Here is an 18,254-nt window from a genome sequence, read left to right on the forward strand (position 1 = left end):
TGAAAGGAACTAATTTACCACCAGCGGTACCAACAGATTAATTATAAACAAGACTGTTGGAGTGCAGCATAAGTCTTCAATAGAAAAGTAGAAAAAGTGAATTTTTTCCAATATCTTGCAGCCCTATAGTTGTGTTTTTAAAAATATCCTCCTAAACAGAGCAGTGTTTCTAAAAAAGTCTTCATCCACAGAAAAACACTGAAAATGAGCCAAAATGCTGTAGTATAGGTCAGGTCAGGTGGTGCAGGAAACATGGAGCCCGTGCATAAAGTTTGCACTTTGTTTAAACACAAGAAGAAGATGTGAACGATGAGCTTTAACTTTAAATCACATTGTAAGAATAAAGAAGTGCAGAACAGTTTGACAATCTGACTTATTTGGAAATACATTTTTAAGTTTTTTTCTTCCACTTTGAATCTCCTTCAAAAAAAGGAAAACAAATGCTCCAACGCTCCTAAAATGCAGTTTCCGTGTAGATGGAAGGTTGAAATGATGAAGAAAAAGATGGTGGCGCACAACGCGCAGCAGCTCGGGGGCTCTCAGCTGTTTGTTTGTCTATTTATGTTTTTAGCTTGTTTTTTGACCGTCCTGCCAACCAAGGCATTGAAGAAGTATACAAGGGCACTACTGGAAATCGAAGACCGGGTCATAAAATTAACCTACTCAAAACAGGATTTTATCCCATCTGAGCTACAGTGGACGGAGGAGGCTCTCACCATCCCCCCTGTGTGGCCCAGGAGACGGAGGAGACACCGTAAGCAGAAGCGGGGGAAGCGGAGCGGCCTACTTGCTAGGCTACAGGCTAATCCATACAGACGGCCCTCCCCAGCTTTTTCTCTCCAACGCCAGGTCCCTCGCCAACAAGCTAGATGAGATCCGGCTATGCATCGCCTCCCGACAGTTGAACAGCTGTGTCACGATTGTCACTGAGATAAGGCTGGATAACAACATCCCCAACGCTGCAGTGGAGCTCGAGGAGCGCTCCTTGTTCCGGGCAGACAGGACGGCTGCCTCGGCTAAAAGCAAAGGTGGAGGCCTGGCTCTGTATGTACACAACTCCTAGTGCACGACCGCTAAAACCATCGGAACTTTCTGCTCCCCTGAATTGGAATACCTGGCGGTAAAGTGTAGACCATTCAAGCTGGTATGAGAGTTCTGCTCCGTTCTGTAGCTGTCTACATTCCACCAAAGGCTAATGCTAAGCTAGCCCTGGAGGAGCTGCACAACCTGATAAGCAGACAGACGAATGCTAACCCAGAGGCGGTTGTGATTGTTGCTGGAGATTTTAACCATGCATCACTTAAGAGTGTGTTACCTAAACTCCAATTCATAAGCTTTCCAGCCAGAGGAAACAATATCCTGGATCACGTCTACTGCAACGTTAAAGGGGCATACAAGGTTGTTGCAGCTCCACATTTAGGTTTGTCTGACCACATTACTGTTGATCTCATCCCAGTAAACAGACCACTGATCTGCAGATCAAAACCTACAATCAGGTCTGTTCAGGTCTGGACTGAGGAGGCCTCCTCAGCACTTCAGGACTGTTTTGAGTCTACTCACTGGGACATCTTTAAAGAGGGCTCAGATCTTGAGGATTACACATTAGCTGTTCTATCTTATGTGAAATTTTGCACTGACGCCGTTCTATCCACAAAATTTATTAGTTTTTCCTAATCAGAAGCCATGGATGGACGGTCCAGTGCGCTCCCTACTCAAAGCCCGAGATGCTGCATACAGGGCTGGTGACAGGCTGGCATACAGCAATGCTCGGAGAGACTTGAAAAAAGGAATACAGCTGGCTAAATCCAGATACAGGCAACGCATTAAGGAGTACTTTAAGATCAACGATCTGCAGAACATGTGGAGGGGACTGAGAACCATGGCAGACTACAGGAGCACCAGCCAGCAGATCAGAGAGGATTCTTCTCTTCCTGACACAATGAACAGCTTCTTCTCCAGATTTGACACCATTAGTGACAGAGTTGCTGCTGCTCCCACTAAACTGGAGGAGCAGCAACAGCCCCTGATCCTGCAGCTCGATCAGGTCACTTCTTCCCTGAAAAGGATTAAAATCAGCAAAGCCACAGGACCAGACATGGTGTCAGGGAGGACCCTGAGGTCGTGTGCTGACCAGCTGGCAGGGGTCTTCACGGACATTTTTAAACTATCCCTACAGCTCTCTACTGTTCCTGTCTGCCTTAAGTCCTCCATCATTGTGTCTGTGCCAAAAAATCTGCTGTAACCAGCCTGAATGATTACCGCCCAGTCGCACTGACCCCTACCATCATGAAGTGCTTTGAAAGGATCCTCCTTAAATACATCCAGGACAGCCTTCCTACTGGTATGGACAGATACCAGTTTGCCTACAAGGGGAACCGGTCAACCGAGGACGCTGTCTCTTTTGCACTACACAGCACTCTGACAGATCTGCAGCATCATAACGCTTATGTTAGGATGCTATTCATTGACTTCAGCTTGGCATTCAACACCATCATCCCAGACAAGCTGATAGTGAAACTATAACCTGGGACTCTCTGCTTCAATGTGCCTCTGGATCAGGGACTTTCTCACTAATTGGCCTCAGGTGGTGAGAATAGGAGACCGAACATCATCTACCATGAGTCTAAACACAGGTACACCTCAGGGCTGTGTGCTCAGTCCAGCTCTCTTCACATTATATACCCACGACTGCACAGCCCTGCACCCCTCAAACATGGTTTTGAAGTTTGCTGATGACACCACCATAGTGGGTCTCATAACAAACAACGATGAGACCCTCTACAAAGAGGAGATACAGCACCTCACTCAGTGGTGTTCCTTGAGCAACCTAGTGCTCAACACCAATAAGACCAAGGAGGTCATAGTGGACTTCAGGAAGTCCAGCAGGACAGAGCACCCACCTCTACTCATTTGAGGGGAGCTAGTAGAGCGTGTAGACAACATCAAATTCCTGGGCATCCACATCACCTCAGATCTAACCTGGTCACTGAACACTTCCTTTCTGGTAAAGAAGGCCCAACAAAGACTCTTCTTCCTTAGGAAACTGAAGGGAGCCGGTCTCTCCCCCAAACTGCTAAAGAACTTCTACAGAGCATCCTATCACTCAGTATGACGGTGTGGTATGGGAGCTGTACCGTCCAGAACAAACAAGACCTGGCCAGGGTGGTGAAAACTGCTCAGTGGATCGTGGGGAGCCCACTACCAGATCTGGACTCAGTATATACCATCAGACTACAAAGGAAGGCTAACCGTATTGCTGCTGATTCCTTCCATCCAGGTCACAAACTGTTTATGCCGCTACCATCCAGGAAACGTTACAGGAATATCAAAGCCACAACCACCAGGCTGAGGAACAGCTTCTTCCCTAGAGCTGTTAATACTAGCATACTAGTTGCCCCCCATCTTGATGCCTGTACATTGGGGTTTACCCCAGTGAATGAGAGGGTAGCCTCCCTCCGCCTATGTGTGTGTGTGTGGGGGGGGGGGAGGGGGGGGGGGGGGGGGTCTGACTGTGGTCTGTGCTGATGCACCAAACTACAGTTCAGACTACCCACCCGATTTGGAGACCTTGAAGGGGGTGCTGGAGAGCGCTCCTTCCGGTGACTCTCTCGTTCTGTTGGGGGACTTTACACGCTCACATGGGCAACGACAGTGAGACCTGGAGAGGTGTGGTTGGGAGGAACGGTCCTGCGGATCTGAATTTGAGTGGTGTTTGTTATTGGACTTCTGTGCCAGTCATGGATTGTCAATAATGAACACCATATTCAGACATAAAGGTGTCCATATGTGCTCTTGGCACCAGGATACCTTAGGCCGCAGCTCGATGATCGACTTCGTTGTTGTTTCTTCTGACCTGCGGCCGCATGTCTTGGACACTCGGGTGAAGAGAGGTGCGGAGCTGTCAACTGACCACTACCTGGTGGTGAGTTTGCTCAGATGGTGGGGGAGGATGCCGGTCAGACCAGCCAGGCCCAAACGTATCGTGAGGGTCAGCTGGGAAAGTCAGGCAGAGTCCCCTGTCAGAAGGAGCTTCAATTCCCACATCCGATAGAACTTCCAAAATGTTCCGGGGGAACCGGGGGACATTGAGTCTGAATGGACCCTGTTCCTTGCCTCCAATGTTGAGGCGGCCGACCTGAGCTGTGGTCGCAGGATCGTCTGTGCCAGTCGTAGTGGCAACCCCTGAACCCGCAAGTGGACACCGGCAGTTAGGGACGCTGTCAAGCTGAAGAAAGAGTCCTATCAGGTCGTTTTGGCCTGTGGGACTCCAGAGGCAGCTGACGGATACCGGCAGTCCAAGCGGAACGCGGCTCGGGTGGTCGCCACGGCAAAAACCCAGGCATGGGAGGAGTTCGGTGAGACCATGGAGCAAGACTTCTGTATGGCTTCGAGGAGATTCTTTTCCACCATCCGGCGCCTCAGGGTGGGAAAGCATTGTGCTACCAACACTATCTATAGTGGGGACGGTGTGCTGCTGACCTCTACTCAGGACGTTGTGGATCGTGGGCAGAATACTTGGAAGACCTCCTCAATCCCACCGACACGTCTTCCAGTGAGGAAGCAAAGTCTGGGGCTTTTGGGTTGGCCTCTCACATCTCTGGTGCTGAGGGTGCTGAGGTCACTGAGGTGGTTAAAAAGCTCCTCTGTGGCAAGGCTCCAGGGGTGGATGAGATCCGCCCGGAGTTCCTTAAGGCTCTGGATATTGTGGGGTTGTGTTGCCTGACGCAGCTCTGCAATATTGCGTGGACATCGGGGGCAGTCCCACTGGACTGGCAAACCGGGGTGGTGGTCCCCTTATTTAAAAAGGGGGACCGCAGGGTATGTTCCAACTACAGGGGGATCACACTCCTGAGCCTTCCTGGTAAGGTCTATTCAGGGGTTCTGGAGAGGAGGGTCTGTCGGATTGTTGAACCTCAGATTCAGGAGGAGCAATGTGGTTTTCGTCCTGGCCGTGGAACACTGGACCAGCTCTATATCAATACGGGGATCCTGGAGGGTGCATGGGAATCTGCCCAACCAGTCTACATGTGTTTTGCGGATTTGGAGAAGTCGTTTGACCGTGTCCCTCGGGGGGCCCTGTGGAGAGTACTCTGGGAGTATGGGGTACCAGGCCCTCTGATACGGGCTGTTAGGTCCCTGTATGACTGGTGTCAGAGCTTGCTCCGCATTGCCGGCAGTAAGTCGGGCTCATTCCCAGTGAGAGTTGGACTCACTGGGAATGAGTCAGAATCAGTGACAAAGGCTGTCCTTTGTCACTGATTCTGTTCATAACCTTTATGGACAGGATTTCTAGGAGCAGCCAAGGTGTGGAGGGCATCCGTTTTGGTGGCTTGAGGATCAGGTCTCTGCTTTTTGCGGATGATGTGGTCCTGTTGGCATCATCAGAACATGATCTTCAGCTTTCGCTGGAGCGGTTCGCAGCCGAGTGTGAAGCAGCTGGGATGAGAATTCGCTCCTCTAAGTCTGAGACCATGGTCTTGATTCGGAAAAGGGTAGAATACCTTCTCCGGGTCAGGGATGAGGTCCTGCCCCAAGTGGAGGAGTTTAAGTATCTTGGGGTCTTGCTCACGAGTGAGGGAAAACTGGAGCGTGAGATCAATAGGCGGATTGGTGCTGCATCTGCTGTGATGTGGGCGTTGTACCGGTCTGTCGTGGTGAAGAGAGAGCTGAGTCAGAAGGCGAAGCTCTCGATTTACCGGCCGATCAACGTTCCTACCCTCACCTGTGGTCATGAGCTTTGGGTAGTGACCAAAAGAACGAGATCGCATATACAAGCGACCGAAATGAGTTTTCTCAGAAGAGTGGCTGGGCTCTCCCTTAGAGATAGGGTGAGAAGCTCGGTCATTTGGGAGGGGCTCGGAGTAGACCCGCTGCTCCTCCACATTGAGAGGAGCCAGTTGAGGTGGCTCGGGCATCTGGTCAGGGTGCCTCCTGGATGCCTCCCTGGTGAGGTTTTCCGAGCACGTCCAACTGGGAGGAGACCTAAAGGTAAACCCAGGACACGGTGGAGGGACTATGTCTCTCACCTGGCCAGGGAACGCCTTGGGATTCCCCCGGAGGAGCTGGCCCAAGTGGCTGGGGAGAGGGAAGTCTGGGCCTTAGGCTACTACCCCTGCGACCCGACTCCGGATAAGCGGATGAAAATGGATGGACGGAATGGATGGATGGATGGATGGATGGATGGATGGATGGATAGATGGATGGATGGATGGATGGATGGATGGATGGATGGATGGAATGGATAGATGGATGGATGGATGGATGGATGGATGGATGGATGGATGGATGGATGGAATGGATAGATGGATGGATGGATGGATGGATGGATGGATGGCAATAATATCAATCAACATTTCGATCAGTACGATCAGAATGTCAGTCAGCGCAACATCCATCTTTTATATCCTTAAAATTGTTTAGCTTTTTTACTCATTTTACTAGTGTGTGTATGGCTCCCTAAAGGGAACTTTATGTATTGTTCTTTTTTTTTTACTCTGCATGTTTTATCATTCTATTTGTGGTCTTAATGCCCTTTAAGCTGAGAGCTACTACCAAATTTTGTTATGTGTTTGCATAATGACAATAAAGAATTCAATTCAATTCAAATATTTTACGTAAAAAAACATGGTTCTAGTTTGGGCATCACCTTGGAAGTAGCTGGTAGGCGTGAAACCAGTCCAGCGTGGTATTCGTGTGTGAGGGTGGGTGCAGGACTAGACACCCACATGTCATGCCTGACACATCAGCCAGGACCCCCCAGGCTATCAGGCACTAATGCTGCCTATGTCCCACTTTCTAGCCTTTGCCCCCTGCAAAGATCCCCCACCCCAGCCCATCTCACTGACTCCTTCTGTCACAGAAGTATGATAACAATGGATCACAGCCGAGCTGCAGCTCAGGCTCCATCACTGAAGGATAACGTGAGTCCTACAGGCTGCATAAAAGTTTATCTTATCCACGCTGAAACGGAGCTAAACAAAGTTTATCTAGGGATGAATTTCTTTTGGAAAAGCGCTGTACTCCTGTGTCTCCCTGTTGTGGTAATGATGTGGTTAAGACACTCCAACCTGGTCCATCACTCCCGTCACATTATTCCGCTGGAGCAGACTAATAATGGAAGGATGGACGTGGGGAAATAGCATTGCTTTGAAGCTTATAACTCTATTCAAGAGAAAAGAAGCATCACAGTGTTGTTCCACATCCTGAGATATAAAAGGAAAAAACATAATAACTTCCCGATAGCCTGGATCTTCACTGTCCCTATCCTAGTCCCCCCCCCCCCCCCCCCCCCCGGCCCACACCCCTGCCTCATCCACCGTACACCCATCTCTCCTGCCTCAATCTTTGGTTTCAAAGGAAGCGAATCAGCCAGAAGGACAGAAGGTTATGCATTAGTACTGGTCATTGCTCAAAGAGGGAACGTTATAAATAATAAAGGCTTGTGAAGGACACAAGGGCTGTGTGATGCATCTCTGGTTCACGCCACACAAGTCAAAGACAAGACTGTAATTTCTATTCTGAAAATGTGACCCTTGGAGCTTCAATTACATCTCAACAACACCAACCGTGTCCAAGCCTGTAGACACCATTCTCTTTGTTAGCTCTACATGAAAGGCATACTGGTATTGGTTACAGCGCGCGTGCTACACACGTTTTTTTGAAAATTATTCCTCAACTTAAAGAAAGTGCATACCCAAAGTAAACTCGTTGGTAAAATTCAATTTATTTTCTCCACAGCGCTCCCCCTATAGTGCTTGTAATGTACTTTCCCCCTGAGTTCTTTCTAGTCAAAGCAAAAATAATCTTCTTAACCTTAAACATAGGGGGATCACTATGTTGTCAGATATTTTGAAGTTTTGTGCATTGCTCAAAGTCATTTCTGCATAAACAAGCATCTGCAGAACCAGATGACCTTTGCTGTTGTTTGTTATGAAAACAAGAAGTCCACTTCGTGCTCATCCTCCCTCCTTGTCCTCTGTGCAGAGCCGTGATTGTGTTGCTGTAGCCACGAGCACAGCGAGCACATTAGCAAATGTATTACACCTGTTTTATAAGCATGCATTAAGCTTGTTTCCGAGTTTGCAGACAGCTGAAATCCTAATAATGAGATCCACCTCCTGGGGAGAGACTTGTTCTCCCCTCTATTCTTTTTATCCACTCTCATATGCTCAGCGAGGCTCATTCAGCGCTGGGTTTGTGCTACTTTATTACTTAACCTCAACACAAAACATTACAAGGCTCTTTGCATCAGCAAGCACCCTATCCCACCATGCATCTTGCTCACTAAGCTGATTACACAAAAATAATAAGAACACATGCCTCAAGCAATGTGTGTGTTTGTGTGACGTGTGTGACAGATTTCTACAGGAAGAAACAGTCCCTTATTTTACTTTATACTTGTAAGAATCATCTTAATAACCAACATTTTAGAGAAATTATTCCTAATAAACTGTTGAAAAATATATTTATTAAATGAATGAACTTAAATAGAAAAACTACATGATAACAGGACTGGCACAGATATTAGTTAAGGTAAATAAAGTTGACTTTGGAAAATAGTTTCAGTTAATAAATAAATAAAAGAGACAATTTATGACGTCAGTCATAATAACTCTATGGGGGTCACCAAGCTGGTGCCCCCAGGAAACCTTTAAGGTGCCCACAGGCTTTTTCTACAAATAGCACAAGTCTAACATAAATAAATAAAACTGCTGCCATGTTTTAAACTCTATTCTAGTTCAAAGGTCACTATTGTATCAACCTGGTAGCCCCTCGTGTGGCTCAGTACCCATGAAGAAGCTCTCAGTTTCACAAAGGTTAGGGACTCCTGGTCTATATGAGCATTCTTTACGCTAAATCCCTCTCACACGAAGTTATTTCAGCAGTTTTATTGATGGCATTTTCAGTACATTCCAGAATGAGCCATTTCAGAGCTCTGTTGCTTTAAGAAAACAAGCAGGAGCAAGCCACTCCCACCCCTCCCAGCTCAGGCTGCTATTAGCTGAGAAGCTCAGATATCCGGAGGTGTCTTGCATGTAAGAGGTGGTTTTATTCCAATTTTCTTGTTTGTGATCTCACAAATGGATTTTTGAAACAGCTTCTTTTAGATACATAATTTAGAAAACAATGCCCTTTTTCACGTTTGGTGTTTATAGAGAACCCCGTGGTGAGTTTGGCCTCATACATCACCTTTAAACATTTAGACAGAAACACCTATTTTCCTTCACACCACTGGTCTGTGAAGCTAATGTCACACCCCAATCATGGAGGATAAAAAGCTGATTCCACTTCTATTTTATAAAAGTTTTCCAACCATAATAATAATAATAATAAAGGTGTGTTTTTTTATTTTTTATTTTTATTTTTTGGCTTAAAACGTCAGCGTCTGGAAAAAACAAACATGGCTGCTTAAGCTGCTAAATCTACTCTGGAATTAGACAGGTTGTCTGTTTAATTTCCCAGTGAATAAAGTTGTGGCAAAACATTAAGACCAGAATCGAGGCCCACGTTCGATGAATTTTGTCTCTTAATGTGCTTGCTGTAGGGAGCCTAAAGAACCAATACTAAACATTTAAAACACATTTAGTTTTCTTTTTAAATAACTTTAAAAGCACAATAACCAATATTTGATTTGGAAAAATTAATAAATGATACAAATGATAATTGATGCAACTAACTAATGGAAGAATTCAGTTCTATTTATGATTTTCTTCAGTTCAGTTATTTTTGATTATTCGGTCATTTTATTTCAAAATGTAAATAATTAGAGGGTTATTTTATTTTTGTAAGTAATAAATATTTCATACAAAATATTTCATGTTTTTGTTTTAATTTCTTTATTCCTTTGAAGAAAAAATCCCGAAGCTGACAATAATTAAAAGAACAAAAATAAAACTGTTGATTTTGATCTATTTAGAGGAGAAACATGATTTAGACGGTTTGATTAAATCATTAGATGATTTAGTATAAAAAGACACCTTTAGTTGCAGCCCTAGACTATAAGAAATCCAAATTGGACACATAAATGATCCTCGGTGTGAAATGTTTGCACCTTCAAATGAGTTAAAAGCTAAAATGAATAGAGGCAGCAACTTTCCCAATGATGCAATGATGTGTTAAATAACCCAACTCCCTACACAAGCTCACAATCTGTAAATAAAGCTTAATATGCCTAAAAATAAAGAAGTTGGGCCCTTTTTTTTTCTCCTGCACGACCTCCAATACCAGGAATCAGTGAAATTTCATTTTGCTCTTTTGGGAAGGGAGGGGTCTCTTGAGGTGACCTTTGTGAAAATGTACCATCATTTTGGCAGAATCCGTATAAGTGCAGACCATTTCATGCAGACAGTAAGTGTATGAAATGAGTGCTCCTGTCTTTCCAGCCTGGCTCTCTTTGACAGCATGATGATAGAAGCGTCACATCCTTGGGAGAGTAAATGCAAACTGACAAGAGATGAGTCTTTGGTTGCTGAATATAATACAGAATTGTGCTCTGAGTGTCTTATTATCTTGTCTGTTGATGTCTGAAAAGGGGAGATTTGCTTGAGAAGAGAAGACAGAAACTGTAGGCATCCAACACCATCGCATTCTTTGGAAAAAAAAAAAAAGAAAAAAGAAGAATTGCTTGCCCCACTAACCACAGCTTTCCCACCTAATGTCCACTTCTACTTGGAATAAATACAAGGCAGCGGGATGTTTGTGGTGCCTCGTAGCCCTTGTTACCTGATGTGGAAGAGTACTTGCACAGGCAAGCTTTTAGGAGGAGAATGACCCTTTCACCGACGCGGTATGCGTGTGGAGGCTGCAGAAGGCTTACAATACACGAGCCCTACGATTGTCTACAATCCACTGACTTCTCTTTCACCAGTCGACACAAACACCATATAAACAGTTTAAAGGCACTAATGCTGAAGGCTCGCGCCACTGTGAGGATCAGGAGTAGTAAAAGGCTCTAACTGCAAAACGACAAAGCCAATTTGATCCCATTTCGATGCAAAAGTTCAAACACTGAAGGCTTATTTATAAAATTTTTTACTTGCAGGAAGCTTTTTATTAAAGGAAAAGTTTTTGCTCTGTGTGTGATAAAATAAATGCACTTCTGTGTGATTATTTCTATCAGATTGAGATGTTTTTGCTTAGTCCTGATTAGTCCTGAAACCCGAGCGCTCTATCAGAGAGCGGTTTTATGGTTAGGAGACAGAAAACAGACAAAACTAAAGACTTTTTTGTCTCATCTTGCTTCTTCGCTACAATTCTAGAAAAAAAAATGACAAGAATGTAAATGTTGTGGCATCCTGCTTAGTTCAGACCCACGTAAAAATGACCACTAAACAATCCAGGGACTGGTTTTGATTAATCTAAAACTTGTTTCACACTAAATTCATGGGATTCATGTTGTGCAGACAGGCTGAAAACTCATCTGCATAAATAATATTTTCAACAAAACTGAAAATAAAGATAAAAACTGTTTATTTTCTGCAGCTTTTACCTGCTTTCAGAAAAGCTTTTGAATAGACTCATGGCAGGTAACATAATACATCAGTTCAAAATAATAACACCTTCTGTTTGAACTTGAACAAAACAACCTTTTCAAACACAGAATACCTTAAATTTGTACAAAAAAACATCACCTCATCTCTCTTCTTCCCCCTCCTACCTCCCTCCTGACTTTGCAACATCTCCCCACTGTTTCCTGACAAGTCATCTGGGCAGCGGCTCCCAAACCCAAGCTGCTGCTGGCACAGCCTAAGGCTCTGCCACCGGGCAGAGACAAGCACCCCCCAAGCCTCACGCCTCACACAGGAGTGGCTCAACATGCAGGAGGACCAGAGTCCATCAGCAAGCAGGAAGCAGAGCATCCTGGTGTCATGTCTCCAAAAAGCAGGGGTGCATCAGAGTTATTCCTCGGCTTTTTCTCAAAAGAGTAGAAAAACATGAATGAGCTTTAGAGAGAAGGAGAAACAAAAGTGATAAAAATGATCAGAGGAAGAAACTCTAAAGGGTTTGATGCTTATTAAACCAAATTGCTCAAATGCTTTTGAGACAAATCCTAGCAGTTCGTGTTTGGAGGACTAGCCCGAGGTTATTCCAGATGGGAGAATTTAAAGATAACTCAGCTCTGATTACACACACACACACACACACACACACACACACACACACACACACACACACACACACACACACACACACACACACACACACACACACACACACACACACACACACACACTAACTTTCCTGAAAACCTGAGAAACAACAAATTAAAGCCTGGTTAAACGTAAATTCAGATTCTATAAATAACAATATGACTAACAAACACACTTGAGTCAGGAGCACACTTCATTTAATAAAAATAATTTAAAGCTGTCATTAAAGTATTTCTATTGTTCCAAGCAACAATCTAAATCTCGTTTTGTATTAAAAATCTAAACCACATTTATAAATTACATAAAAATCAATGGGAAAAGGAAGATTCTGGTAAATGTTACATAAGAAACTCTCTTATTAGTCACTGTTTATTAAAATGTAATTAAAAATAAAAAGTCATTCAAGTTTTCTGCTATACAATAAAATATTAGTGGAAACTTTGCTTCAATACACATTTTCAGTTGATCATCTCACTGATTACAAAGAATAAAAAGTTCAAATGTAAATAACTTTTTTAATTTGCAAATTCAATTTAGAACATCTGCTAAGTTATTATTCCATTTGTCGTGTTTACTGATTCATAACGAGCTTCAGTGATTGAATGAGTCCACATGACTGAAACGCCTAATTATGAAAAACATGTGTTTGTAAACAACGCCTGATGAAAATAATTAGAACATTGTAATTAAGAATCAAATATCCAAAGTGCAGGACCAAACATAAATGAGTCTGAAGACTGAGCAACAACAGAACTATAAATCACTTTTGATAAACTGTAAAATTATTTGATTTATTTAACTTAATGCTAATTTTTGACCCAATCACATGATGTTTTGTTGGTTTGACTAATATTTAAATTGCGCTAATCAAGTTTCTTTAATTTTAATGGAAAAAAAATGTAAACAAATCCAGACTTTGCAGGACTTGCAGGTTTAAAACAGAATCTGATTAGGATGAAAATCAGATTTTTTTTACAGGTTGATTTAAACTTTTTTTTAAAAGATTTATTGAAAAAAGCAAAAAGCTTCTTCAAGAATAAAACATAACTTTATAAAGGAGTATTTCAAAATGACAATAAGTTAAAAACAAACAGCGTATCACTGAATTTGATGCTAAGACTCTAAAATCAGAGTTCCTCCTTTATGCATTGAGTTTGTCTCCTGACTTTCTCACACCTGTCCCAGCTCTGGAAGCTCTCTTCTCCACTCGCTGCAGCCTGGAGCGGACCTCCGTCCTCCAGCAGAAAGGAGCAGACGTGAGATTTTAATGGACTCACCGTAGAGATTGTTGGGGGTGCCCTCTCTGTCCGTGGCCTCAGAGGGCAGGGGCTCATCGTTCAAATCGCTGTCCGGGGTCGCCGCTTTGTCGTCCGCTCTGAGTTCTGCTGCGCTCATGTTGCTGCGCAGGGAGAGCAGCGGCTTGCTCAGCTGCCCTGTAATCATCGGATCCGGGAGGAAGCTGGGAGCCCAGGTGGGAAACGGAGTAAAGAAATAAAAAAATAAATTAAAAAAAGAGGAGAGAAAATGCCCCTGGTTAGATGTGCTTCAGCGTTTCACCCTCAGCGACTCCTTGTGTGTCTCCACTCACTCTCTCTCTACCCAGCTTCTCCTTCCTATTGCTCACTCACCATTCTCCCTCTCTCTACTGCTCCCTCCCTCCTCAGCTCCCCTCTTTTATCTGAGCCTGGTGCTACCCCGCTGATACTGCCGGCTGCTGCCTGGAGAAGAGCTGTTACGGATCGCCTGGCTTCACCATTATACTGTGCAGTCCTAAAGCGGGGACGCATCCATCTCCAAGGGGCTCATCACTACCTGACGTGTGCCTCGTCCTCAGCAAACACTGATGACACTTTCAGATGATAAATAAATACAATCACTGTTAAAATACTAAATCACCTCTAAATACAAGGATTACTAAGTCAAATTTAGCTCCAGTAAAGATCCAAGCACCTTTAAGAAAGAGTTTGAAACTTTCTGCAGAGAAAGAGACAATTTATCTTACCTTTAGGGGCTCCAAAAGAAAAAAGTTAGAAATTTGGAGGCTGCAGTGACGCTGCAGCTAAAACATGCCACCACTAAAACACGCGTCCCTCTGAAGCAGGGGCAGCTTCCTCAACCTTCTTGTCTCTGTTTAAAAAGCCACCACAGGTTCAAGCCTGAGGTAACTTCCACAGCAAAGCCCTGGAGATGTCACCTCCCTCTGTCTCTTCCCCCTCGTGTCTTCTGACTGGAAAGCTCCTCAGACAGCGCTCACCCCACCTCGGGCTCTGAGGCGCAGTAACAGAGCAGCAGGACCACGGCCCCCTTTCTTATTTATGAATCAACCTAAATACGTCTGAGCTGAGGACAGGTGACCAGCACGGAGAAGGAGGAGGAGGAGGAGGGGGGGGGGGGGGGGTAATCTTATCTTACTCCTGCACCCATCATCAGCCCCCTGCGTCAATCATGGTGGTCGATGATTTGATACCCAGAGGGGCCTTTTTAGTGTGTCCATCTCCAGAATCTGCCCTTTCTGATATGACACATGATAATCTATGAAAATGTTAATCAATGGGAGTAGTTTAAGCTGTCATTTAAAAAAAAAGTGATCCAACTGGTCAATACTCATATCCCCGGTAACAATGTCACGAGTCATCAGGAGCACTTAAATGTGGGACACCGCACATCGATGAGCCGCTCCGCTCCGCGCCGCCCCACGCCGCCCATCAAGGTAAACACATTTTTCCCCCTCAGTCTGAGCCCGGCCACACTCTGCATGCACTCCCTCCCCCTCCCCTTTGAGCTGCTTGATAGGTCCACTGGAGGGCAAAATTAATACCTAATTGAATCTTGCAGTCATCAAAATAATCAATAGTTTTTTATTATTTATTCTTCACAGTCTGTTGACTGTTTGAAAGCTCAGAGGGACAGCGGAGAGCACAGGCAGCCCTGAAATTTTCTACCGCTTCACAATGTAATTTTCACTGGGGCATGAGAGTTTGCAAGACCTATAAAAGATGAGAGCAGTGGTTTTTGTCAGGAGGTGGGGGGAAAGAAGAAAGGAAAAATGGGAATCTTCGCCCCGGCAGCTGCAATGAAAAATAGAATAAACAAGCTACTGACACTTCAGAGAAGGGCAGGGTCCTTTCTGTCCATCCTTCCATCTTTTTCCTTTTCCCCTTTTCTCCTTATTTCATCATATCAGGAGTGTGGCGGTACCTCTCTAATGTTGGCATTTCTCTTCCTGACAGACTCCAAACAAGTGCTGGGAATGAGATCAGAGCTGTAATCTTCCTCTGGCCTGTGAGGCTGCGGGATGAGAGGACGACACATCTCTCACCATCTTAGGCAGCAGATAATTATTTCAAAAACTCCGCTTGGCCCTTTTCAAATCACGTCATCAGATTCTTTGTTTTATTCGTGGTTGGTGATGTAGCTCAGGTTTAAAAAGCTGCTACATCCATGAAATGAATGTTGAGAAGTGGAGTTTTGGTGGATTATTTCAGATTATTAAAATGATCCTAAAACTCCTGATTGAGCAGAAACAGTTCGTCATGTTTCTTCTCTGTGTGGCCTCGGTCCTCAGCACAGGAACAGGTTGCGGAAGCAAGAAAAAGCACTCCATTAAACCCCCCCCCCCCCCCAGCTCCCACCCATACCCCCCACTGGCAGGACAATTAGTAGATAGCAGATGTCATCAGATATCAGTGCTAAGAGCTGGTGGACCCGACACAGAGATTTAAGGGTTTTAACAATAAACAAATAAATATATTTATCATAACCATTACTATGAAGTTTCATCTAATCTACAGTAATCTGGTATAAATGTATTTTTTATTTCCAAAGTCATTTAAGTTTCTATAAAAACACAAAATATTCCAAAAGCTGTCGTTTTATGAACTCATAATTAGCTCAGGATATGAAGAACGCCTCTCAAGACAAAAATCACGAGGCGCTTCACAAAAACAAAAAATGTAAACATAAAAAATTTTTTTAGAAAATGGTTGAAAATATTTTTAAATGAGCAAAAAATAGACAACTGTGATTAAAAATGTAAAGAAAGAGAGAGAGAGTGAATAGATAGGGACATCAGTGGATCCTGAGGAAGGTGGAATAGGTGGGAGGGTAGAATAAAGAGAGAGTGGTGGAGAAGGTCATACAAAAGCCAGCTTGAACAGGTGAGATTTAAGCTGCTTTTTAAAGGAGACCACTGAAGTGGACGTTAAAGGCATAACTTCATTTCATTAATTTATTCTCTTTATTTTAAAAAGGCACTTAAAGCAGCTGTTTCTCAAATATGAATCATTCTGTATCATTTTTTACATTTTTATAACTAAATTATTTATTAATTATTTAAAAAAGTAAAACGAGTAAACCTGAGAATTTCATCAGGTATTCTCTTGTCCTTGTTTCCCTGAAATCTGAATCATGTAAAAACACTTTTATGTCCTAATATTCTAATGCTTAATTTCAAATATTAGGTTAGGTTTATTTCTCATTATTAAAGACCTGTTTTTGTTTAAAAAAGAGGGCACATTAATAATCCTTCTGGAATAATGTGGATGTTTTTTTAAACCACAACATTAGATAAGCTTGATGCCCTTTAACCAAATAAAATTTATAAATACCAAATTTAAACCTTCCAGCTTTCTGCTCCTAAAACTGAATCTTATTTTATTGTTTTGCAAGATCTAGTTGAAGTTTACATCCTTTTTTAGTAGTTTGGGTCCAAAAGTCACAAACAGGTAGACGATCTTCACTGATAATTTGGTTTTCTTCTAACAGGATGAATAAATATACATTTTAGAAGGACATATTTAGATATTGGCTATTTTAAAAGATTTATTGCAGATAATTTAATTATGTTTTTGCTCCTAATAACACGCAGCTATACATTTTAATATTTCATCCTTAAAGATGTGCAATTGTTGTCTAATTTTAGAAGTAATGTTAACGCTTTTAAATACTTCAAAAAAATAAATGAATAAATAAAAATGCATTTTTAAATAGCTAATTAATGTCTAGCACATAAAAAATAGAAGCAACATCCAAATAGTTTAATGTTTGAGTGAGTTAGCAGCACACTGAGATGCTGGTGTCTAATATAACTTAGTAGATGATGGTTTGTCTCCCCCTTAGGGTTATTAACCAAACTGTTCTTATTTCCTAATAAATTTAAATACGCAATATCATTATGTACTAACTTAAATTTAAATCTAGACTTCTAAACATCTTAAAAGAGCAGGTGAGTGGTGAAAATAAGCCAGGCTTCATAAGATATGATTTATCCTTTGTTTTTTTTTTATTGTAGCTTGTTAATAAGATGAAGAGTTTTGGCTCTCTGCTGCACTAACGCTAAAACGCTCCCCAGCGGACGGGTCAGCGGAGGCTGAGGGCTATCAAAGCCGTGTATTAAAAGGAGTTCTTTGAAGTTTGTAAACTGTGGTGCCCAGCAGGTCCACAGCAGATAGATGCTTCTGATTGGTCAGGTGTGTGTTTATTTATTTTTTATTTTTTGCTGGATCGATCCACGGAGCTGACATTCTGGAGCATCAAAGCGTTCGGTCCGCTAATACGACTCCTCCTATGTGATCAAGGGTTGTTTTTATTATTATTTTCCTTTTTTGTCTAAGAGATGCTGATGCCTCTGAGGGGATCCTGCATGCTTATGGAATGAAAGTGAGGTGTGGATTTGATGCTTTGAAAGGGAATGAGCACAAATCAAACTCAGGTTGCACTTAACCTATAAATACTGCAAAACTATGCAGAAGCAGAGAATCAGGGGAACTATATCTACTGGACGTACCACTGGTAGGAGTCACACTGCAGAGATTCAAACAGCTGCTCCTCAAAGTCAGTCTCTCTTCTCGTGTCTCTGGGGGGACCTGCACCACATACACACTCATGAAAGGTACGAAAACCTGATTTCCCAAAAAGGATTGGTAATCTCAGTGAGGGTGGAAGCAGCAATCAATAAATCATTGCTAAGCAGATTGTAAAGAAAAAAAAATCCCCCCCTTTGATATCAGTACATTAGGATTCTCCTGAGGATGGATGAGGACAGACAGAGGTGTGAGACAATCTCAATAAAGCGGAGGCAAATCATACCTTTGCCATTCATCTGGA

General features: G+C 43.3%; 1 protein-coding gene across 3 annotated transcripts in view; it reads right to left on the bottom strand.

The window, feature by feature from the left end:
- pou6f2 (POU class 6 homeobox 2) overlaps positions 1 to 14,435 on the bottom strand; it is a 110,455-nt gene extending 96,020 nt beyond the window's left edge. Inside the window, exons 1-2 of one of the 3 annotated variants that reach the window (XM_054751457.2) lie at positions 14,152 to 14,435; positions 13,427 to 13,608 (exon numbers count right to left, since the gene is read on the bottom strand). In XM_054751457.2, the coding sequence (XP_054607432.1) occupies positions 13,427 to 13,592 (166 nt within the window). In that variant the 5' untranslated portion in view covers positions 13,593 to 13,608; positions 14,152 to 14,435. Of the gene's footprint in view, positions 1 to 13,426; positions 14,028 to 14,151 lie in introns of those variants that run through there. The other 2 variants (XM_070553106.1, XM_015954702.3) reach the window with 2 other exon arrangements.
- Between the last annotated feature and the right edge of the window lie 3,819 nt (positions 14,436 to 18,254).

The sequence above is a fragment of the Nothobranchius furzeri genome, chromosome 7 (genome assembly GCF_043380555.1).
Source record: "Nothobranchius furzeri strain GRZ-AD chromosome 7, NfurGRZ-RIMD1, whole genome shotgun sequence".
Lineage (NCBI taxonomy): Eukaryota > Metazoa > Chordata > Actinopteri > Cyprinodontiformes > Nothobranchiidae > Nothobranchius > Nothobranchius furzeri.